This window comes from Thalassophryne amazonica, chromosome 16 (genome assembly GCF_902500255.1).
Source record: "Thalassophryne amazonica chromosome 16, fThaAma1.1, whole genome shotgun sequence".
NCBI lineage: Eukaryota > Metazoa > Chordata > Actinopteri > Batrachoidiformes > Batrachoididae > Thalassophryne > Thalassophryne amazonica.
In genome coordinates, this window is record NC_047118.1 from 40444815 (window position 1) to 40462334 (window position 17520).

Here is a 17520-nt window from a genome sequence, read left to right on the forward strand (position 1 = left end):
TTCTCCTAGTTCCCTTTTGTGCTAAAAAAAAAAAAAAAATCAGCTTGGTGATTCAGTCCTAAAACAAGCGTTATGGATTTTACCTGACACTCCATCCACCTGGATTTAATCCACCACATATCTTTGAAACCTGGCTCACCAGCTGGTGGTCTTCATCCAGCGGCACAGGAAGCACACTAGTAACTGCAGACAATGACATCTATGGTAAATATTTGGAGGAGGGAAAAAATCACTCTTAACTGTTTGTAATGATATTACATCCTTGTTTAATAATGACAAGAAGTAGTTCATTAATTTATTCATTTTCTACACCCACTTACTCCAATCAAGGGTAATGAGTGTGCTGGAGCCTATCCCAACAGTTTCAGGGCATGAGTCAGGTTAGACCCTGGACAGGATGCCAGTCTACTGCAGGACAAGTAGTATAATAATAAATTATTAAAACTATACAGCAAAAATATGTACTGTTACAATACTTGAACTTTTTCATGACAAACAAATCTTAAGAAAATGACTGATCATGTGTTTTTGTTTTTTCTGTAGACATCTGGTTCACACCTTTAGACCCTTATGCACACACATGTGCTTATGCAAGGAGTGAAGTCAACAATAAGAGATCAGAAAAAAAAACAGCAGGGAATGGGGTGAAGAGGAAAACAATTCATATCAAGGCTGTTTCGTGAAGATAAGATCATCCAAGAGAGTGTTATCATTGATAGACATGCAGAGAAGTAACAGAATGCCTCCTAAAGAAGTGAGTCCCCTCACCAAACAGATTGCTCAAAGACACAAGAATGCTGAGCTGATGACTGAAACCAATCATGTGAAGCCCCAGGTCCCTGACAGCTCCCCAGATCCAGAGAACAATGTCTCTACGTACCCCCACCCAACACAGGCAAAGCAAGTAAAGAACCAAAACACCCAACAGACCCACTCCAATGATTCCAAGGTACAGGACGTGTCCATAACCACAAGACATGGGACCAACACGGGGCCGAAGGTGGACGCCAGGGTCCCCATGCCAAGAGGCCCTGCAAACTGCGAGGACAAGCAAGTCAGCAGCAGAAAGGGAGGAAGGCATGAGCAACAAAGAGAAACCCTGCACAAGGGCAAAACCAATCATTCAAAACAAACTACAGGCATCGACTATCTGGGGCAGTTGGACAGGCACACTCAGGAATGCAGTTTAAAAAGCCAACAAATGTATAAAAAGTAAAGTCGATGATCAATGATGACTTTGGCCCAATTCCAATACCCTTCCTTCACCCTACCACTTCACACTTTCCCTTCATTTTACACACTGATGAGAATGTGCAGGATAAGGGTGAAGTGGTAGGGTGAAGGAAGTGTACTGGGATTGGGCCTTTGCACCAGCTGCAACAGTGCCAAGCTTCAATATTTATTCAAAGTTATCCTCTCTACATTGGTTAATGGGTGTGCGTCAGAGCTGATTTTAATTTAATCTTAACTTATTTGGGGCTCCTATGACTCAAGAGATTATTATTTTTATTTATTTTATTTGTTTAGGATTCCGGTGAGGGGTAGCCTGGTGGCTTAGTGGCTAGCATTGTAGCCTGACAGCTTCAAGGTCCCAGGTTTGCTTCTAACCTGGTCCTCTCTCTGTGTGGAGTATGTATGTTCTACCCATATTTGCATGGGCTCCCTCTGGGTGCTCCGGCTTCCTCTCACTGCCAAAAACAAGCAAGTTCAGTGAATTGGTGACTCAAAATTGTCTATCTGCATCTGTCCTGTGATAGACTGGTGGCATGTACAGATTGTGCCCTGCCTCTTGCCCAATGACAGAAAGAAATGAATTAATGAAAGGCTCCAGCTCCCCATGAGTCTAAACTGGAATAAGTGGGTTCAAAAAATGGATGGATAGTTTTCTATGAGACACAATCAAAACTACAGACCACTGAGCCTTTCCTGTCAGAGATCATCGATGGCCAAATACTTAATTTTTCTTTAACCCTCAGAGTCCTAATGATGCTCTCCTGCGTCCTCTTCAACATTTCATCATATTAGTATTAATAGATCATATCTTTACACAGTGTTCTAGACAAATATATGTATCACATTCAAAAAGCTATGATTTTCTGAACATTTTGATATGCAACATATGGGCATTATACCAAAAGAAAGTATCTTAAAAGTGGAATTTCTTAAGGTATAGTAAAATTAAGAAAACACCCTAAGGGCTCTCAGGGGTAAAGCTCTTTGTGTCTTCTAGACTCCTTAATTGTTGTTCCCATTTCCAAATGAGTTTTTGGTTTTTTTGTATAGCTGCATTTTACTTAACTTTAAAGTACTTTAACCTTTCATCTTACAATATCAGACACTCACAGTTGACATCTTGTATGTCCCCATATGTGCAAAGACTGACATCTGTTATATTCAGTTTCAGGGAGACTGAGATTCCATTCGATTGCTTATAGATGAACACTACTAGGGTCTTGGCTGCAAGAGGTAAATGGAGGGAGAAGATCCTGTACAACACATACATACACACAAATGATAGCACATTGAGGAATGTGGACCTGCTACAACCTGCACACACTGTTTTAAAGTAAAGGTGACATGAACAAGCAAAACAAAAACCACATACTTGGTACAAACTGGTAATGTGTAAGTAGCAGGAATGAGGCCCTCGAGAAACAGTGAGCAGCCCCCGTTCCAAGCATCCTCTGGGCAGCCGTGACTCCTCCACCAACCTCCCTCATTGATCTCCATATTGAGGTACAAAGGCTGGAGCTCCTGCGCACTCAGGTTGAACCAGTTCTTTTTTACCTCTTTCTGCATAAAGACAAGGCCTCAGTTATTATGCAAAAAAAAAACCTTTATACAGAAGGATTATTTACCAAGAAAATTATTGGATTAACAGAAAAGACATGTAGAGTACCAACGAACAATTTAAATACTCAAATGCACTGCAGTGTACAACACAGGGATTTACATTATCAACAGTGCAGCTTTAAAAATTTTGCAAGCTCTTTTAATGTGAATCAGAATACAATTTGGAGATACAAAGATTGGTACAATTTGATTAAATGATCTCTGTCTTGTTAAAACTCTTAACCACAGTTTTCTGCAGTAATCAGAGTCAGTGCATTATATTTTTAGGTAGACCACAGATGAAGTATTGGTCTATTCTACAAAGCAGACTGGAATAAAAATCATTATAGTTCTGACATTACAGATATAAAACTTCAAATTTTATCATTGTGTAAGTAAAGTACTGGTGCTGACATTCAATATTGTTACCTAATAGTTTTTCTTTACCTACCTGTCCCCTCCAGTACAGAGATTTCCCAAAGCCCTGGCAAAAGGAACTAATAAAAGGTAGAGATGTTTGCCGGTGGATGTACAGGTATTCTGACAGCAAAGACCAGAACCTGCAAACAAGACAGGTTCAGTTTAGAACCTGTCTCTAGTCATGTCCCTCTACTGTTTGGAATTTTCTCTCAACATAAGCTTAGTATGTTTTAGAAAACAGTCTATGTATGTATTTACGTATGATTTAAGGCATTGTTTGCTCTCACTTGTCCTGATTCTTCCGAAATTCCTTCTTAGCGTGGCATTCGTACACCCAGCCAGGAGCAAATATAGCTGCAGAGAAGTTGTGCTTCCGAATGACTTCCAAAGCCTGTAACATCAAAGAAAAGACGGAAGAGTGAAGGAGTGGATGGATGGAAGGATGGATGGAAGGATGGATGACAGCTGGTGCCAATTCAATTTCAATTTATTCAATTCATAACGTGCCAATTCACGACAGCGTCGCCTCAAGGCATCTCACGCAAAAGAGTTAAAAAGTAATATAAAATAAATTAAAAGATCAAAAAGCACAATTAAAAGATCAAAAAAGCACAATAAAAAAAATTAAAAAATTAAAAAGAATGCTAACACAACATGCTAACCATAGGACTGAGAAAAAAGATGAGTCTTAAGTGTTATGTGGGCCACCCGAAGAGGAGGTACTGCTGGCCAATGCCAGAGGGCGCCCTGCCTGTTGTCGGGTTTCAGGCAGCAGAGGGCGCAGTCACCACCCAGGAGCCAGGACTACCAGCTGTCAGAAATCATCTCATCACCATCCCATCCCATATAAGACTGGAGGAGACACCACATCTCTGCCGATATATATCAGTTTACCACTCAGGTAAAACTCTCAGCCGTGTCTGTGCTGAACGCACGTATCATTGCCTTTTGAAAACCTTTGCAGGAGTACCAGTTATCTTCAGTCAGCTGGGAGCTGGGTTTTGGACGTAGAAGAGTGACGGACTTCACTCCTCTTTCCAAACCAGAGAAGTAACAGTTGGTCTCTGCACGTTTCTGTGTTTTTGTGTCGGAGGTGGAGATTCTCCCACAAAAGGAACTGAACTGAATTGCTGATTGTTCTGCTGGGTGTGCACACACCCACCATTAACCTGTCTTCTGTTCCTGCCAGAAGTACCGGATCTGACAGCTGAAGTAGAGGTCACCTGGGGACTCGGGACTTGGCGGCTTCGGTTTGCTGCAGGTTTTCGTTGGCGGCGGAACCTTGTGGGTCCCGGCTCTTCTCTGGATAGGCGTCTCCTACCCTCGGACCTGCCCACACGTCACCTGTTGACTTTTGTAATTGACTGTCTAAAAATAGTATTCGACCTGTTGTGCACATTTGCCACAATAAATTGTATTTATTTGACTACCCATTGACCGTTCATTTGCGCTCCCTGTTGTGGGTCCGTGTCATTACACTTCCCCAACATTAAGTCTGTTCTTGAAAGTCTCCACAGAATCTGAGTGTGTTACTGAGGCTTGGGAGACCATTCCACAAGACAGGGGCACGGAAAGAGAAGACTCTTTGACCCGCAGACTTTTTTTCTGCCAAACAAGAAAGCACAAAAGTTCAACCTAGACAGTCAGGATATGCAGTGTGTACCTTATTTGTTTCAAACTCGCCTCCCACCACATCGCCTCGGGCAAACACATCCACCCCAATATAGATGTCAGCCTGGCGACCTTGGACCATGCTGTAGTTGCTCATCGACTCCAAACTCTGCTCCGTCCAGTTGTAATTGGTGAAAAAACCATCACATGCATTAAAAAACATCCTATAATGGAGACATGGATGAAGGACATATGAGATACTGGTACCTATACTACACAAGCCCTTCCTAGACAAGTCAACCACAGCATCTGAAGATGATTTATCTCGCATGTAAGAATTCCAAATGAAGAGTAGACCATCATACATAGGGTATCGGCAAAGTCAGTTTAAATTTATATCCATCTCAACACTTGATCTTAACCTGCTCCACCTCAACTGATCACTTTGTTCACATCCTTGCTAACTAGGCGATACGCAACCCCTATCAGTATACCTATTGCCCATGTAGTCATTGCCTATTCATAGATTGTTGTTTGTTTTTAAACTTAAGCTCTTGTGATTGAACGCCCTGTTTATGTGTGAGCCTGGCCATCATCAAAAATTTTGTCCATCTGTGATTATATATTTTTCCTCAGCCCTATTTAAGTATATCCCTCCTTGCTTATGTTACCCAAACTGTCTGTATACTTTATATCACATTTAAAACAGAAAAATGCTGTACTTCTTTCCCTGTGTCCTGTTGCCTTCTTTTAGGTCCGTAAACTGTGGTTTGTGATTAGCATAAATTGTGCAGAATTGTAGGTTTTGTTAGTTGATTTTTGTAGATGATTTGTAATTTTTGTCTTTAACTCTCTTCCATTCTAGTGACTGCAGAACTGAACACTGTGTGTTCAGCTCACATTTCCTCTTCTTGGTCTGTCCAAAGACACTGCTGATGTTTGTTCAATTAGATTCAGTTTCCCATCTTCATAACACAAATATTCTGAGGCTTTGAGCTGAACATACAGCAGAAACGTATCTGTAAATTCACAGTTTGTGACATGCAAGCACTTCAGCACACTTATTCACTTGTAAATGCACCTGTCTTTACCTGTTGGACTCATTAAGTTCATTCTGCCATTTTAGCTGTCCACTTGCTATCACGCTGTCATACCACACAATCAGGCTACCGGGGACTCGCTCATGCATCTGGTCTGTCAGGTAGCGCAGGAACAAAGGCATGTTCTTCACTGCAGCCTCCTGCAAACACAATGTGTTAGCTTTATAGGATGAATGAAATGCAAACTTTATGTCTGTTGTCATATTTTGTGTTCTTATTATTACATCTGTCCATTGAGAGGTTGTGTGATCAGTCCTTTTTGTCTGCTTGACGATAAATTAGTAAGTCCCTTCAGCTTCTCATTTGTCGCGGGGCGGTGGTCAATTGGTAAAGTGCGCTTGTTTCCAAAGTGAAAGGTTTCCAGTTCAAGGCCACCCCCATCCAGTCTCCCTGTAATGTGGAGTTGTGTCGGGGGACTGGAGCCTATCCCAGCAGTCATAAGGCATGAGGTGGGTACGCCCTGAATGTAACGCCAATCTATCAGAAGGCCACATCTAAACAGACAAACACATTCACACACCTATGGTTAATTTAAAGTTTCCACATGCATGTTTTAGGATGTGGGAGAAAGCCGGAGCATGCGGAAGGAACCCACACAAACAGGTAGAAAAGGCAAACTGCACACAGATGGGACAGGTGGGAAGCAAAATCATATAGCTTTTTTTTTTTCAGTTACATTTTTTAAAATAAATAATTTGAGGTAATGGTAACTGCATTTACATACAGCTTTTCCATCTGCAGCAGAAGCTCAAAGCGCTTTACAATGCCTCATATTCACCCATTCACACTCACACTGATGTCAGGGTGCTGCCATGCAAGGCACTCACTCCACACCGGGAGCAATTGGGGGTTAAGGACCTTGCCCAAGGGCCCCTAATGATTTTCCAGTCTGGCTGGGTTTTGAACTGAGTATCCTCTGGTCTGAAGTCCAATGCTTAATCACTAGACCATCACCTCCCCTAACTTTAAAGTTTACTACAAAATTGAAAACCAAAGACTTTTTTGTTTAGACTTTGTAAAGACTTTTTTATTGTCATGTGCACAGTAAAACAGGCAGTTATTCCACACAATGAAATTCTTTGCATGTAGAAAGTTCACATCAGATGAGTAAAAAAAAAAAGAAAAAAAGAACACATTATAAAATACACATTATTAGACTGAAGAATGTACTATATACACTATTTAAGGGATGTACATTTTAGAGGATGTGCGGATGTGCAGTTTATGCAGAATTGGCAATTTTGTGCAATATTGTGTAGTTTTAAGCAGCATTCCTGCTGTGCAGGAGTCGTAAGGTGCATGGGTGCATAAATAGTGAACAGAGCTATTATAATAAATACATAGGATCTACGATAAATACGTAGAGGACGATAGTAAAAATGATGAGGAGAAGAATGACAGTGAAATAACAGTCACTCAGGTGGTGGAGGGGTCAGTGTGTTAGGGAGTTATAGAGGAGCTTAATGGCCTGTGGGCAGAAGCTGTTCACCAGCCTAGTAGTCCTGGACTTCAGACTGTTCACCAGCCTAGTAGTCCTGGACTTCAGACTCCTGTAGCATCAGCCTGATGGTAGGAGTGTGAAGAGTGAGTGTTCATGGTGTGTACTGGCCCTGATGCAAACACAGATGGCGCCCACTGTGGCAGTTGTCTCTGTTCTACTCTCCAAACACCAGGGAGTGGCAATCATGCAGTACCTTCAAGACCCAGACACCCCACTATTTGAAATGATAGGTCACAAATCAGGGTCAGAATTTCTTAATCTTAATGGGAAATTAGTTAATTAGCAAAGGATCTATAGCTTTTATACCAAATGAGAGCAACTCTCAGACCTGAGGCACATTTTGACCTTGCCCTGTGGCCTTGACTCTTAAGCCATTTTTATCAAGATTAAATCACACAGTCTTTGGCTGACCCTCAATCATGCCACCACATTTGGTCCAAATCAGATCAAAACTCTACCACATAGACAGACACACAGGACCGAAATCAGTGCTGCCTCGTGAGCGCCTGTGCGTGGTAAAATTAAAGGATAACTGCATTTTAAGCAGCAAATGATTTTATCTTGATGCACAGCATACAAATGTAACTCACACTCAGGGTGTTCTCGATGTTAATGAGCCAGCCATCAAAGCCATAATAACAACTGATCTGGACGAGCTTATCGGCCACTGATCGGTAAGATTCCTCCCCTTTCAGGAAGGCCTCGCACACAGCGGCTCCGTCAGTCCACTCCGTGATGAACGTTCCTGGAAAAGCAGGTTTATTACACAATATGATTTTTACATGAAGCAGCTAGGAACATGTCAGAACAAGACACAACGGCAGCGAGAGAGTGGGAGACAGAAAGAAAGTACACCAAACAAAAAAAGCTTTTTAATTTCTAAGACATGGATTTTGAAATTCTGTTCTTTTGTTACATTATATTTCTAGAAAATGAGAGGATTCATTTCTCAATTGGACATTTTTACGTCCGCCAAGGACGTAATAAAATCATCTGTGTTTGTTTATTTATTTGTCTGTCTGTAAATGGTAAATGGACTGCATTTATATAGCGCTTTTCTATCTGCATCAGACGCTCAAAGCGCTTTACACGTCAATGCCTCACATTCACCCCGATGTCAGGCTGTTGCCATGCAAGGTGCCCACTACACACCAGGAGCAACTAGGGGAATAACAACTTTGCCCAAGGGCTCTTAGTAATCTTCCGATCAGGGTGGGATTTGAACCAAGGATCCTCTGGTCTCAAGCCCAACACTTAATCACTAACCATCACCTCCCTGTGTGTCTGTCTGTCTGTGAGCAAGATTATGTCAAAACGTTTGCACGGATTTTGATGAAATTTTCACCACAGATAGATGTTAGACCAAGGAAGACTCCATTAAATTTTGGAAGTGATCTGGATCCGGATTCTGGATCAAGTTTCACTTTATTTAGGCTTTGAAGGATTACTGTTAGCAGGATTACGTCAAAACTATTGCACGGATTTTAACGGATACATTTTCAACATAGATACATATTAAGCCATGGAAGACTCCACTACATTTTGGAGGTGATCTGGATCCGGATCAGGATTCTGGATCAAGATTTCACTTTATATAGGCTTTGAAGGATTATGTCAAAACTACTGCACAGATTCTCACCAAATTTGCACCACAGATAGATATTAGGGCATGGAAGACTCCACTGAATTTTGGAGGTGATCTGGATCCGGATTGGGATTCTGGATCAAGATTTCTCTTTATGTAGGCTTTGAAGGATTACGTCAAAACTACTGCATGGATTCTCACCAAATTTGCACCACAGATAGATATTAGGGCATGGAAGACTCCACTGAATTTTGGAGGTGATCTGGATCCGGATCCGGATTCTGGATCAAGATTTCACTTTATATAGGCTTTGAAGGATTATGTCAAAACTACTGAACAGATTCTGACCACATTTGCACCACAGATAGATATTAGGGCGTGGAAGACTCCACTGAATTTTGGAGGTGATCTGGATCCGGATTGGGATTCTGGATCAAGATTTCTCTTTATATAGGTTTTGAAGGATTACGTCAAAACTACTGCATGGATTCTCACCAAATTTGCACCACAGATAGATATTAGGGCATGGAAGACTCCACTGAATTTTGGAGGTGATCTGGATCTGGATCGGGATTCTGGATCAAAATTTCACTTTATATAGGCTTTGAAGGATTACGTCAAAACTACATCATGGATTATTACCAAATTTGCACCACAGATAGGTATTAGGGCATGGAAGACTCCACTGAATTTTGGAGGTGATCTGGATCCGGAGTGGCAGACGTCAGAAATCTCCAGTTGCTCTTGTTTATTACTTATTCTGATCTGTTATATTGTGGAACCAACTAATTTCTTTGACTTTTGATTAAAATTATTTGTAAAACTCTCAATATTATTGGCACATGTTGATGATTCTTAAACATTTTTCTGATGATTATTTGTGCAAGAGCTTTCATTTCTCCTGTGCACAGAATACAGACAGCTTAAGACAAGACAGACTAAAGACATTTTGAAACAGTCAGAAAGAAATCTAAGAACATTACAATAATAAGAAGAAAAGGGGGAAGGGGGGGCAATAAAAATTGCTAAAGACTACGGACAAATTTGCCCAAATGTTTATTGTAACACATCATCACTTATATTACGTCTCACTAGCAGAAAGCGTCTCTGCTCTGATCATTCTGTCATCTTGCTTTACGCAACATTACAAGAGGATTTCACTGAATTATTAAAAACAGAACTTGCCATTTATTTTGATATTTTTAATTGCAATGTCAGAAGAAAATATGAATAAAATACGGTGGCTGGGAAATGCAAATCAAAATTCCGAATGTCAAAACACTTACAAAGAGCACAACACTTTTACAAGTCCAAAAACAAATTAACAAACGGCAGATTTTGACAGAAAGTAAATGTACCAAATGGTTAATGTGACAGAACAGGAATATTTGTCATTTGGTACATTCCCTTTCCGTCAAAATCTGTCATTTGTAAATTTGTTTTGAGACTTCTTGCAAAAGTCTTCTCCTGATTGTAAAACTGTTTTTGCACTTCCCAGCCACCATAATAAAATCCTACTGCTCATGTCTTCGCATTTTGAAGAGTTCCGAACAACCGATTTAAGGCAGTTTAATACTAATTAAGGCCATATTTTTAGATTAACAAATTCAATCCTTTTAAGCTTTTTAAGGCTCTGTGAGAACCCTGTGAGCATAAACATACACATGCACCCTACCCATTTTCAGCAATTCACAAAATGTCATCAATCAAGGGTTGTGCTAAATCAAATCAATAAGTAAACTTCTGAAAACTTTCCAGGGCTGTAAAATCATGCTCCATGAAGTTATAAACTATTCTTCAGATTGCTATGGCTTCCATGAGACTTAAGTCAGGCATGCAGTATCATGTAAACAGCCCTGAATCATGTTTCATTTTTTACCCACAATGTGTTTCTTTTTGTTTTTGTCAAAACACTACTATTGCTCATCTGCATGTGGGAAAATATTAAAGTTTCGTTCCTGAGTGAGCCGAGTCAAAATATCTAACAGAGCTAACAGAAACATGAAGGTAAATTAATTGTGTCATCACAATGGGAAAAGATTTTTTTTAAAACTGTAATCCGTTTTCATTTAATTTGATCAGTTTCCAAACTCACATATTCAGAATATAAAAGTGAAAGTCAGTTCCATCCAAATCAGGCTCCAGTTCAGATATACAATTTTAACTTGTCAAACATGCATTCAGAATTTCAAACACCAACAGATCTACACAAATAGTTACCAGTATGTAAGTGATTCTGTCTTTTTCTGCTCACCCAAGACAGCAACTCCATGTTTATGTGCAGCATTTGTCCACACAACTGGAGGAACAGTCACCAATTTATGTGTGAAGTAGTTGAAGATATCAATATACTGCCAGTGGTAGAAGGCATAGGGAGCTTCTGAGTTTGTCCCCTGGGCAAACCTTAACACAAAATTTAGACACACCATTATGAAAGGAAAACAACAAAGAATCTCATGTTGGAATAGATGAGCAGCAGCATAAATCAAAAACACAAGAATCTTCATGGCAGAAATGTTTGTCAAATCACCATATCCACAAATTAGGTGTGAGAAAATAGCACCTGATATTCTTGTGTTATGAAAACAACAATACACTGCATTATGTGGCATATTCTACTGTTTGTTGTGATACACATATTGACCACAGTGACAAAAAATGGCTCATAGCAGAAAACCCACCCTGCTGGTATGGTTAAACCACTTCTTTAAAAACAACTTTAAACACAGTATTGCTTCTCCTTATAATTACAGACCTGTCCATAATCTACTTTTGCTTTATAAAAAGTACTGGGGGGAAAACATGTGTAAACAACTTCTGGCAAAACTAAAAAATAAATAAACATGACCATGTTTGCCTTATAGTGCATATATATGAAGAGTTCAGATGCAAAACCCAGTAAGTGTTTTTTTTTTTTTTTTTTTTCAATGGAGAAAAAAGCAGTTGAAAATGGAGATTTAAAGGAAACCCTATTTGGAAATGCACAGACTTTCATCAATAAAATGGAAACAGTTAGTTATTCCGCACAAACAGATAGTGTGTACACACACACTCATCTTCAGCCACTTTGTCCAATTAAGGGTTGCAGGGGGCTGGAGCCTACCCCAGCAGTCACAGAGCACAAGGAAGGCTACATCCTGGACAGGACAGGAGTCTGTCACCGGTGTGTGTATGTGTGTGTATGTAAGTCCAACAGACTTTTTCCATTGTGGTTGAAAATGATTCTGCAAGACTTGTAACCAACATGTGACCATATTACTCCAAACTAGCCTCAATTCACTGGCTTCCATTCCATGTGAGATGTATTGTTATTATACTAAGCAACATTAAACAAACTCAAAAAAGATCAAGAGTACCTCAGTCTGGCAGATCTAAAGTTTTTGTCATGCAGATCTTAAGTTTTTGTCATGCCTACTTCACAGGTTGATGACATTAACACATTTCTAAGACAAAGTATTGTTTTATCTAGTTATTATCAAGAACCCCATGAATACACCAAAATTAACACTGGCTGCACTGTATGAGAAGTTTCAAATTTGAATATATGTTGCTGTAGGAGTCTTACATGTGTTCATACCTGTCATCTATATATCCACCCATCATATCATGAGATACAAGGGTCCGTCGTGGACACCTGGCCAAAGGAGGCTCCCGAGGTGCCAAAGGGACAATTGCCACATTTAAGGGGTTTGCCTCACTCCGTTTCCATGACAACAGCTCCTCCAATGTCTGAAGACCACAGCTGATTGGTTCGGTGGTATCAGCATCATAATGTTTGTCTTGGAGAAGAAATGGAAGTGTCCATGAACACATAAAAGAGTACAACTGCTTAAAACCATTTGGGTAGAAATGTTAGTTATATATTACTGACACTAATGTTTACACGGGGAAATTCAAGAACACTCATTATCATTATCATACTGAGTGGCAACATTGGATTTCCTGTATGAGTAGAAATGACCTGATCTTAACTAGTTAGCCCCAGTCATAATCACACCCTGTTCATATTTAAATTATCTTTTCATTACAGTTATCAAAACTAGTCTAATTCTCCAGCACTTCAAAACAAACACTTGCCAACTGCACTTATGGAACTACAGTTCTCAGTGGGCCATGAACTGCAGGTCAGTCTGTTCTGCAGATCTTTTAACTGTGAATTACTCTGGATTAAGTCACCTAACCTGATAGCGATGATGGTATGTACTTGATGACTTCATGGATGCTGCTTGAATCCATGGGTTGATCCAAACATGACTCCAACCTAGTAAAGTTCAAGGGGACATTTAGATATTTTGATGTACTGTGCACATGAATCTGGGCTATCTATGGAACAGACTTTGTCTGATTTGACTTGAACTTCAAAGACTAAGAGCAAAATAGAAGGTGCACTTGGATAGTTCACACATCTCAAATAAATGACAAATACAAAGAACAATTCATGCTTTACAGTTTGCCTAGATATACAGATGACACTAATAGTGTTTTGTAACATAAATGGGTATGTTTTCATCTTCCAAACACACAAAATTCATCACCAACAGCAGCCAAATTTGTTCTTGTTGTTGTGTTTCCTCTATGACATCACTGGGAATAAGCCATCTCACACTCTCAGGTGACGCACTGCATTGTGGGACAGCCAACGGGTGTGAGCGGAGCTATTTAAATCCAAGTAATTTCTCTCTGTCTGGTATTTTGTGTCTGTCTGCTGCCAGCAGCTGTGGTTAAAAAAAAAAAGTTGCTGCAATTAAAAAGTTTGTAGTTGGATCTCGGTGCTCTTAACTGAGTGTCCAGCGGGGTCTGAAGAGTTTTTTTTTTTAGGACTTTATTAGAGCAAAATAGAACAAAGGAATACACTGACAACTCTCAGTATCTATAACAAAGAATCAGATGTAATCAGATGTAATAACGAAGCGTTTACAAACCTCCAAAGAAAACAATATCTGCATTACATCATTTTCTCAATGAGTCGGGGGGATTGTATTCGTTATAATGTGGTATGAAGCATTTACTATGAAAATTACAGTGTTTTAAAGTGGAGACCTGGATATCCCAGCTAGGAATAATGGAATAGGACTGCGGTTCTATTTTGTGTTTTTTCTTCTCTGAACTGGGGCCATGATTAAGACGGAAGGCTGGGGGCTAGGTGAAATTATTGGACCAAGAATGTTTTCAATAATCAAGAACAAAAGTTGGAGGTTCGAAGATGATCAGATACCGTCGTAGTTCGGACCATAAGCAATGCCGACTAGCAATCCAGCAGCATTATTCCCATGACCCGCCGTGCAGTGTCCAGCGTGCCGGGAAGACAGGTAGAGACGGAAGGGCACCACCAGGAGCCTGTGGATTAATTTGACTCAACACGGGAAACCTCACCTGGCCCGGACATGGAAAGGATAAACAGATCAATCGCTCTTTTGCTCCCAGCGGCTCCTGTCAGTGTTTATTCTCACCGTTCTTTGTTGGTGGACCGATTTGTCTGGTTAATTCTGATAAGAAACGAGACTCCGGGATACTAACTAGTTACGCGGTCCTGTGCGGTTGGCGTCAACTTCTTAGAGGGACAAATGGCCTTCAGCCAAGCGAGATTGAGCAAAAACATGGGTAATTGTGACAGCAATGAAGAAGAAAGCAGACACGTAAACTCCAGCCGTATTGTTTAAGCCTGCAGCAACCGGTGTCGCAGACCAAAAATCCGTACCCCCTGCCTTCACTACACAAGCGTCATTAGCCGTGGCACGCAAACTCCAGCCGTATTGTTTAAGCCTGCAGCAACCGATGTCGCAGACCGAAAATCCGTCCCCCCTGCCTTCACTGCGCAAGCATCATTAGCCGCGGTTCACTGTTTATCACCACATTTATGCTTCAAACTGCACTCCAGTCATCATCTATCTCAGAGACAGCTATCAGAAGCTGTTGTACAACAATCATTTCCATATAGATTCAGCATTATTTCATCCTAAAATACGGAGGAAGCAATCAGAGCGCCGCAGCTACACGAGCTGCCAGCTGATGCGTTTACTGCGTGTTGGTCATTTTCAAAGCGTCACCAAGTATCGTCTTGTTTCTGTTTAAAACCGACTGTAGAATGATGTAGGAGGTTTTACCTTGTCATCTGATGGTTAATAATCCCATTAATCCATTTGATCGCTTTGGGTGAAGAGACTGTCTCAGAGCTCCAAAATGATGCATGCGCAGTGGAAACAGGGTGGACCCATTTTTTACGGGAGAACCGTTCGGTCTGTGGCACCGGTGCTAGGGTCCTGTGACCGTTGACCCAGAAGTGCTATAGGCTCTCCCAGGCATGCGCACTCGTAACTGTGAAATGGCTTATTTCTCTGACGTCTCCCCGCTACTTCCTACGCAATGTTAATGTTTAATATATATATATATATATATATATATATATATATATATATATATATATATATATTTCTCTTTCATTATCATCAAAGCTTGTCTCCCCCCTACCCTGGACCAGCATCAGTTCGCATACCGGTCTAACAGATCCACAGAAGATGCAATAACAACCGCCCTTTACTCAGCACTGACTCACCTGGAGAAACAAGGGAGCTACGTCAGGATGCTCTTCATTGACTATAGCTCAGCTTTTAATACCATAATACCGGACATTCTTATCCCCAAGTTATCCAACCTGGGGATCCCACTGCCTACCTGCTCCTAGATCAAAGACTTCCTGGTCAACTGACCACAGCAGGTGAAGCTTGGCCCTCACTTCTCCTCCTTCCGTACTCTCAGTACCGGCTCCCCCCAGGGCTGTGTGCTGAGCCCACTCCTCTACTCGCTGTACACATCTGACTGCACCCCCACCCACTCAGAGAACATCATCGTCAAATTTGCTGATGACACAACAGTGGTGGGGCTGATAACAGGGGGAAACAAAGCGGCCTACAGAGATGAGGTCCAAAAACTGGTTGAGTGGAGTGCAGCCAACAACTTGGCACTAAACATCACAAACACTAAGGAACTCATCCTGGACTTCCATCGAAAGAAAGCTGCCCCTGTCCCCCTGTACATCAATGGCGAATGCGTGGAGCGAGTGGAGTCCTTTAAGTTCCTAGGGGTTCACATCTCTGCTGACTTCTCCTGGTCAGTCAACACCACAGCACTGGTCAAGAAGGCCCAGCAGCAACTACACTTCTTGAGTGTGCTTAGGAAGGAGCAATTAAGCACACCCTGCTGGTGACCTTCTATCGCTCCACTATAGAGAGCCTGCTGACCTACGCAGTGTCAGTGTGGCACTCCAGCTGCACTGAAGCTGACAGGAAGAGACTGCAGAGGGTAGCAAACACTGCCCAAAAAAATCATTGGCTGTCCTCTGCCCCCCCATTTCCACCATCTACACCTCCCGTTGTCTTAGTAGGGCCAAGAACATTCTCAAGGACAATACACACCCCAGCTTTCACCTCTTCAACCTGTTGCCCTCTGGCAGGCGCTACAGGTGCATACAGGCCAGGACAAACAGACTCAGAGACAGTTTCTTCCCCAAAACCATCACCATGTTGAACAATAATCTGCATTAAAAATGGGACTATATTAGTACTGAGCCACACCATATCTATCTCATTTGTAGCACAGGACTTTTACACATTTTTCAATTGTTACATTGTTTATATTGCCTATAGTTGTCATACAGTTTTACATTTCCTTTTGCACTCTCTCAATTGCTGCACTGTTTGCACTGTCCATATGTTACACAATTTACATTTCAGCAAAGGACTTCGCATGTTTCTTTATGTTATATTGTTGTTTATTATGTTATATTGTCTGGGATTGCATTGCGTGCACATTTTAAGGAGGCAGCCCCCCTAATCTCCACCCCTAATCTCGTTGTACTATGCAGACTGTGTTTGCTGTGTATATGACAATAACATACAATGTTGATTTTAAATGAGTCATTAAACATGCTTTCCTCAGGGGGAGAACCGGCAACTTTCTGTTGCCTTAATAAGCTAACAACTTAGTAAGTCCCTTCGGCTGCTCCCTTGTTTGCACTCGGGTCGCCACAGCAAATCCAAGTTGGATCTGCATGTTGAATTGGCACAGGTTTTACGCCGGATGCCCTCCTGACGCAACTCCCATTACATGGAGAAATAGTGGCAGGGGTGGGATTTGAACCCCGGAACCTTCTGACTGAAACCAAGCGCATTAACCACTTGGCCACCAATTAGCCATACGTAATTACCCGCTGGGTTGTGTTTTGTCCTTCATGGGATCATCGTCATCCTCTCCATGCTGTTGTTTCCGCAGAGAAGACTTCTTTCCAGCCATTTCTTGAAGCTCGATGACAAACTTTATCATAGACAGATTTTTTTTTTCAAATATTTACTGCCCCCCCTCCAAAAATCTTCTGGTCGGCTCCTACTGAAAATATTTTTAATATATAATGGGAATGTGTTGAGACGTCATCGGTTTTCACGCATCAGACTTGAGCCGACTGAAAAGTAACAAAT

At 41.2% G+C, this 17520-nt stretch overlaps 1 protein-coding gene across 1 annotated transcript in view; it reads right to left on the reverse strand.

The window, feature by feature from the left end:
* The window catches only part of engase (endo-beta-N-acetylglucosaminidase), a 30257-nt gene extending 12737 nt beyond the window's left edge, over positions 1-17520 (reverse strand). Inside the window, exons 1-12 of the mRNA XM_034189683.1 lie at positions 17253-17520; positions 13231-13310; positions 12627-12828; positions 11304-11452; positions 8055-8209; positions 5955-6103; positions 4916-5087; positions 3540-3643; positions 3284-3392; positions 2606-2793; positions 2344-2486; positions 84-183 (exon numbers count right to left, since the gene is read on the reverse strand). Coding sequence (XP_034045574.1) covers positions 84-183; positions 2344-2486; positions 2606-2793; positions 3284-3392; positions 3540-3643; positions 4916-5087; positions 5955-6103; positions 8055-8209; positions 11304-11452; positions 12627-12828; positions 13231-13310; positions 17253-17368 — 1667 coding nt within the window. The 5' untranslated portion in view covers positions 17369-17520. The remainder of the gene's footprint in view (positions 1-83; positions 184-2343; positions 2487-2605; positions 2794-3283; positions 3393-3539; positions 3644-4915; positions 5088-5954; positions 6104-8054; positions 8210-11303; positions 11453-12626; positions 12829-13230; positions 13311-17252) is intronic.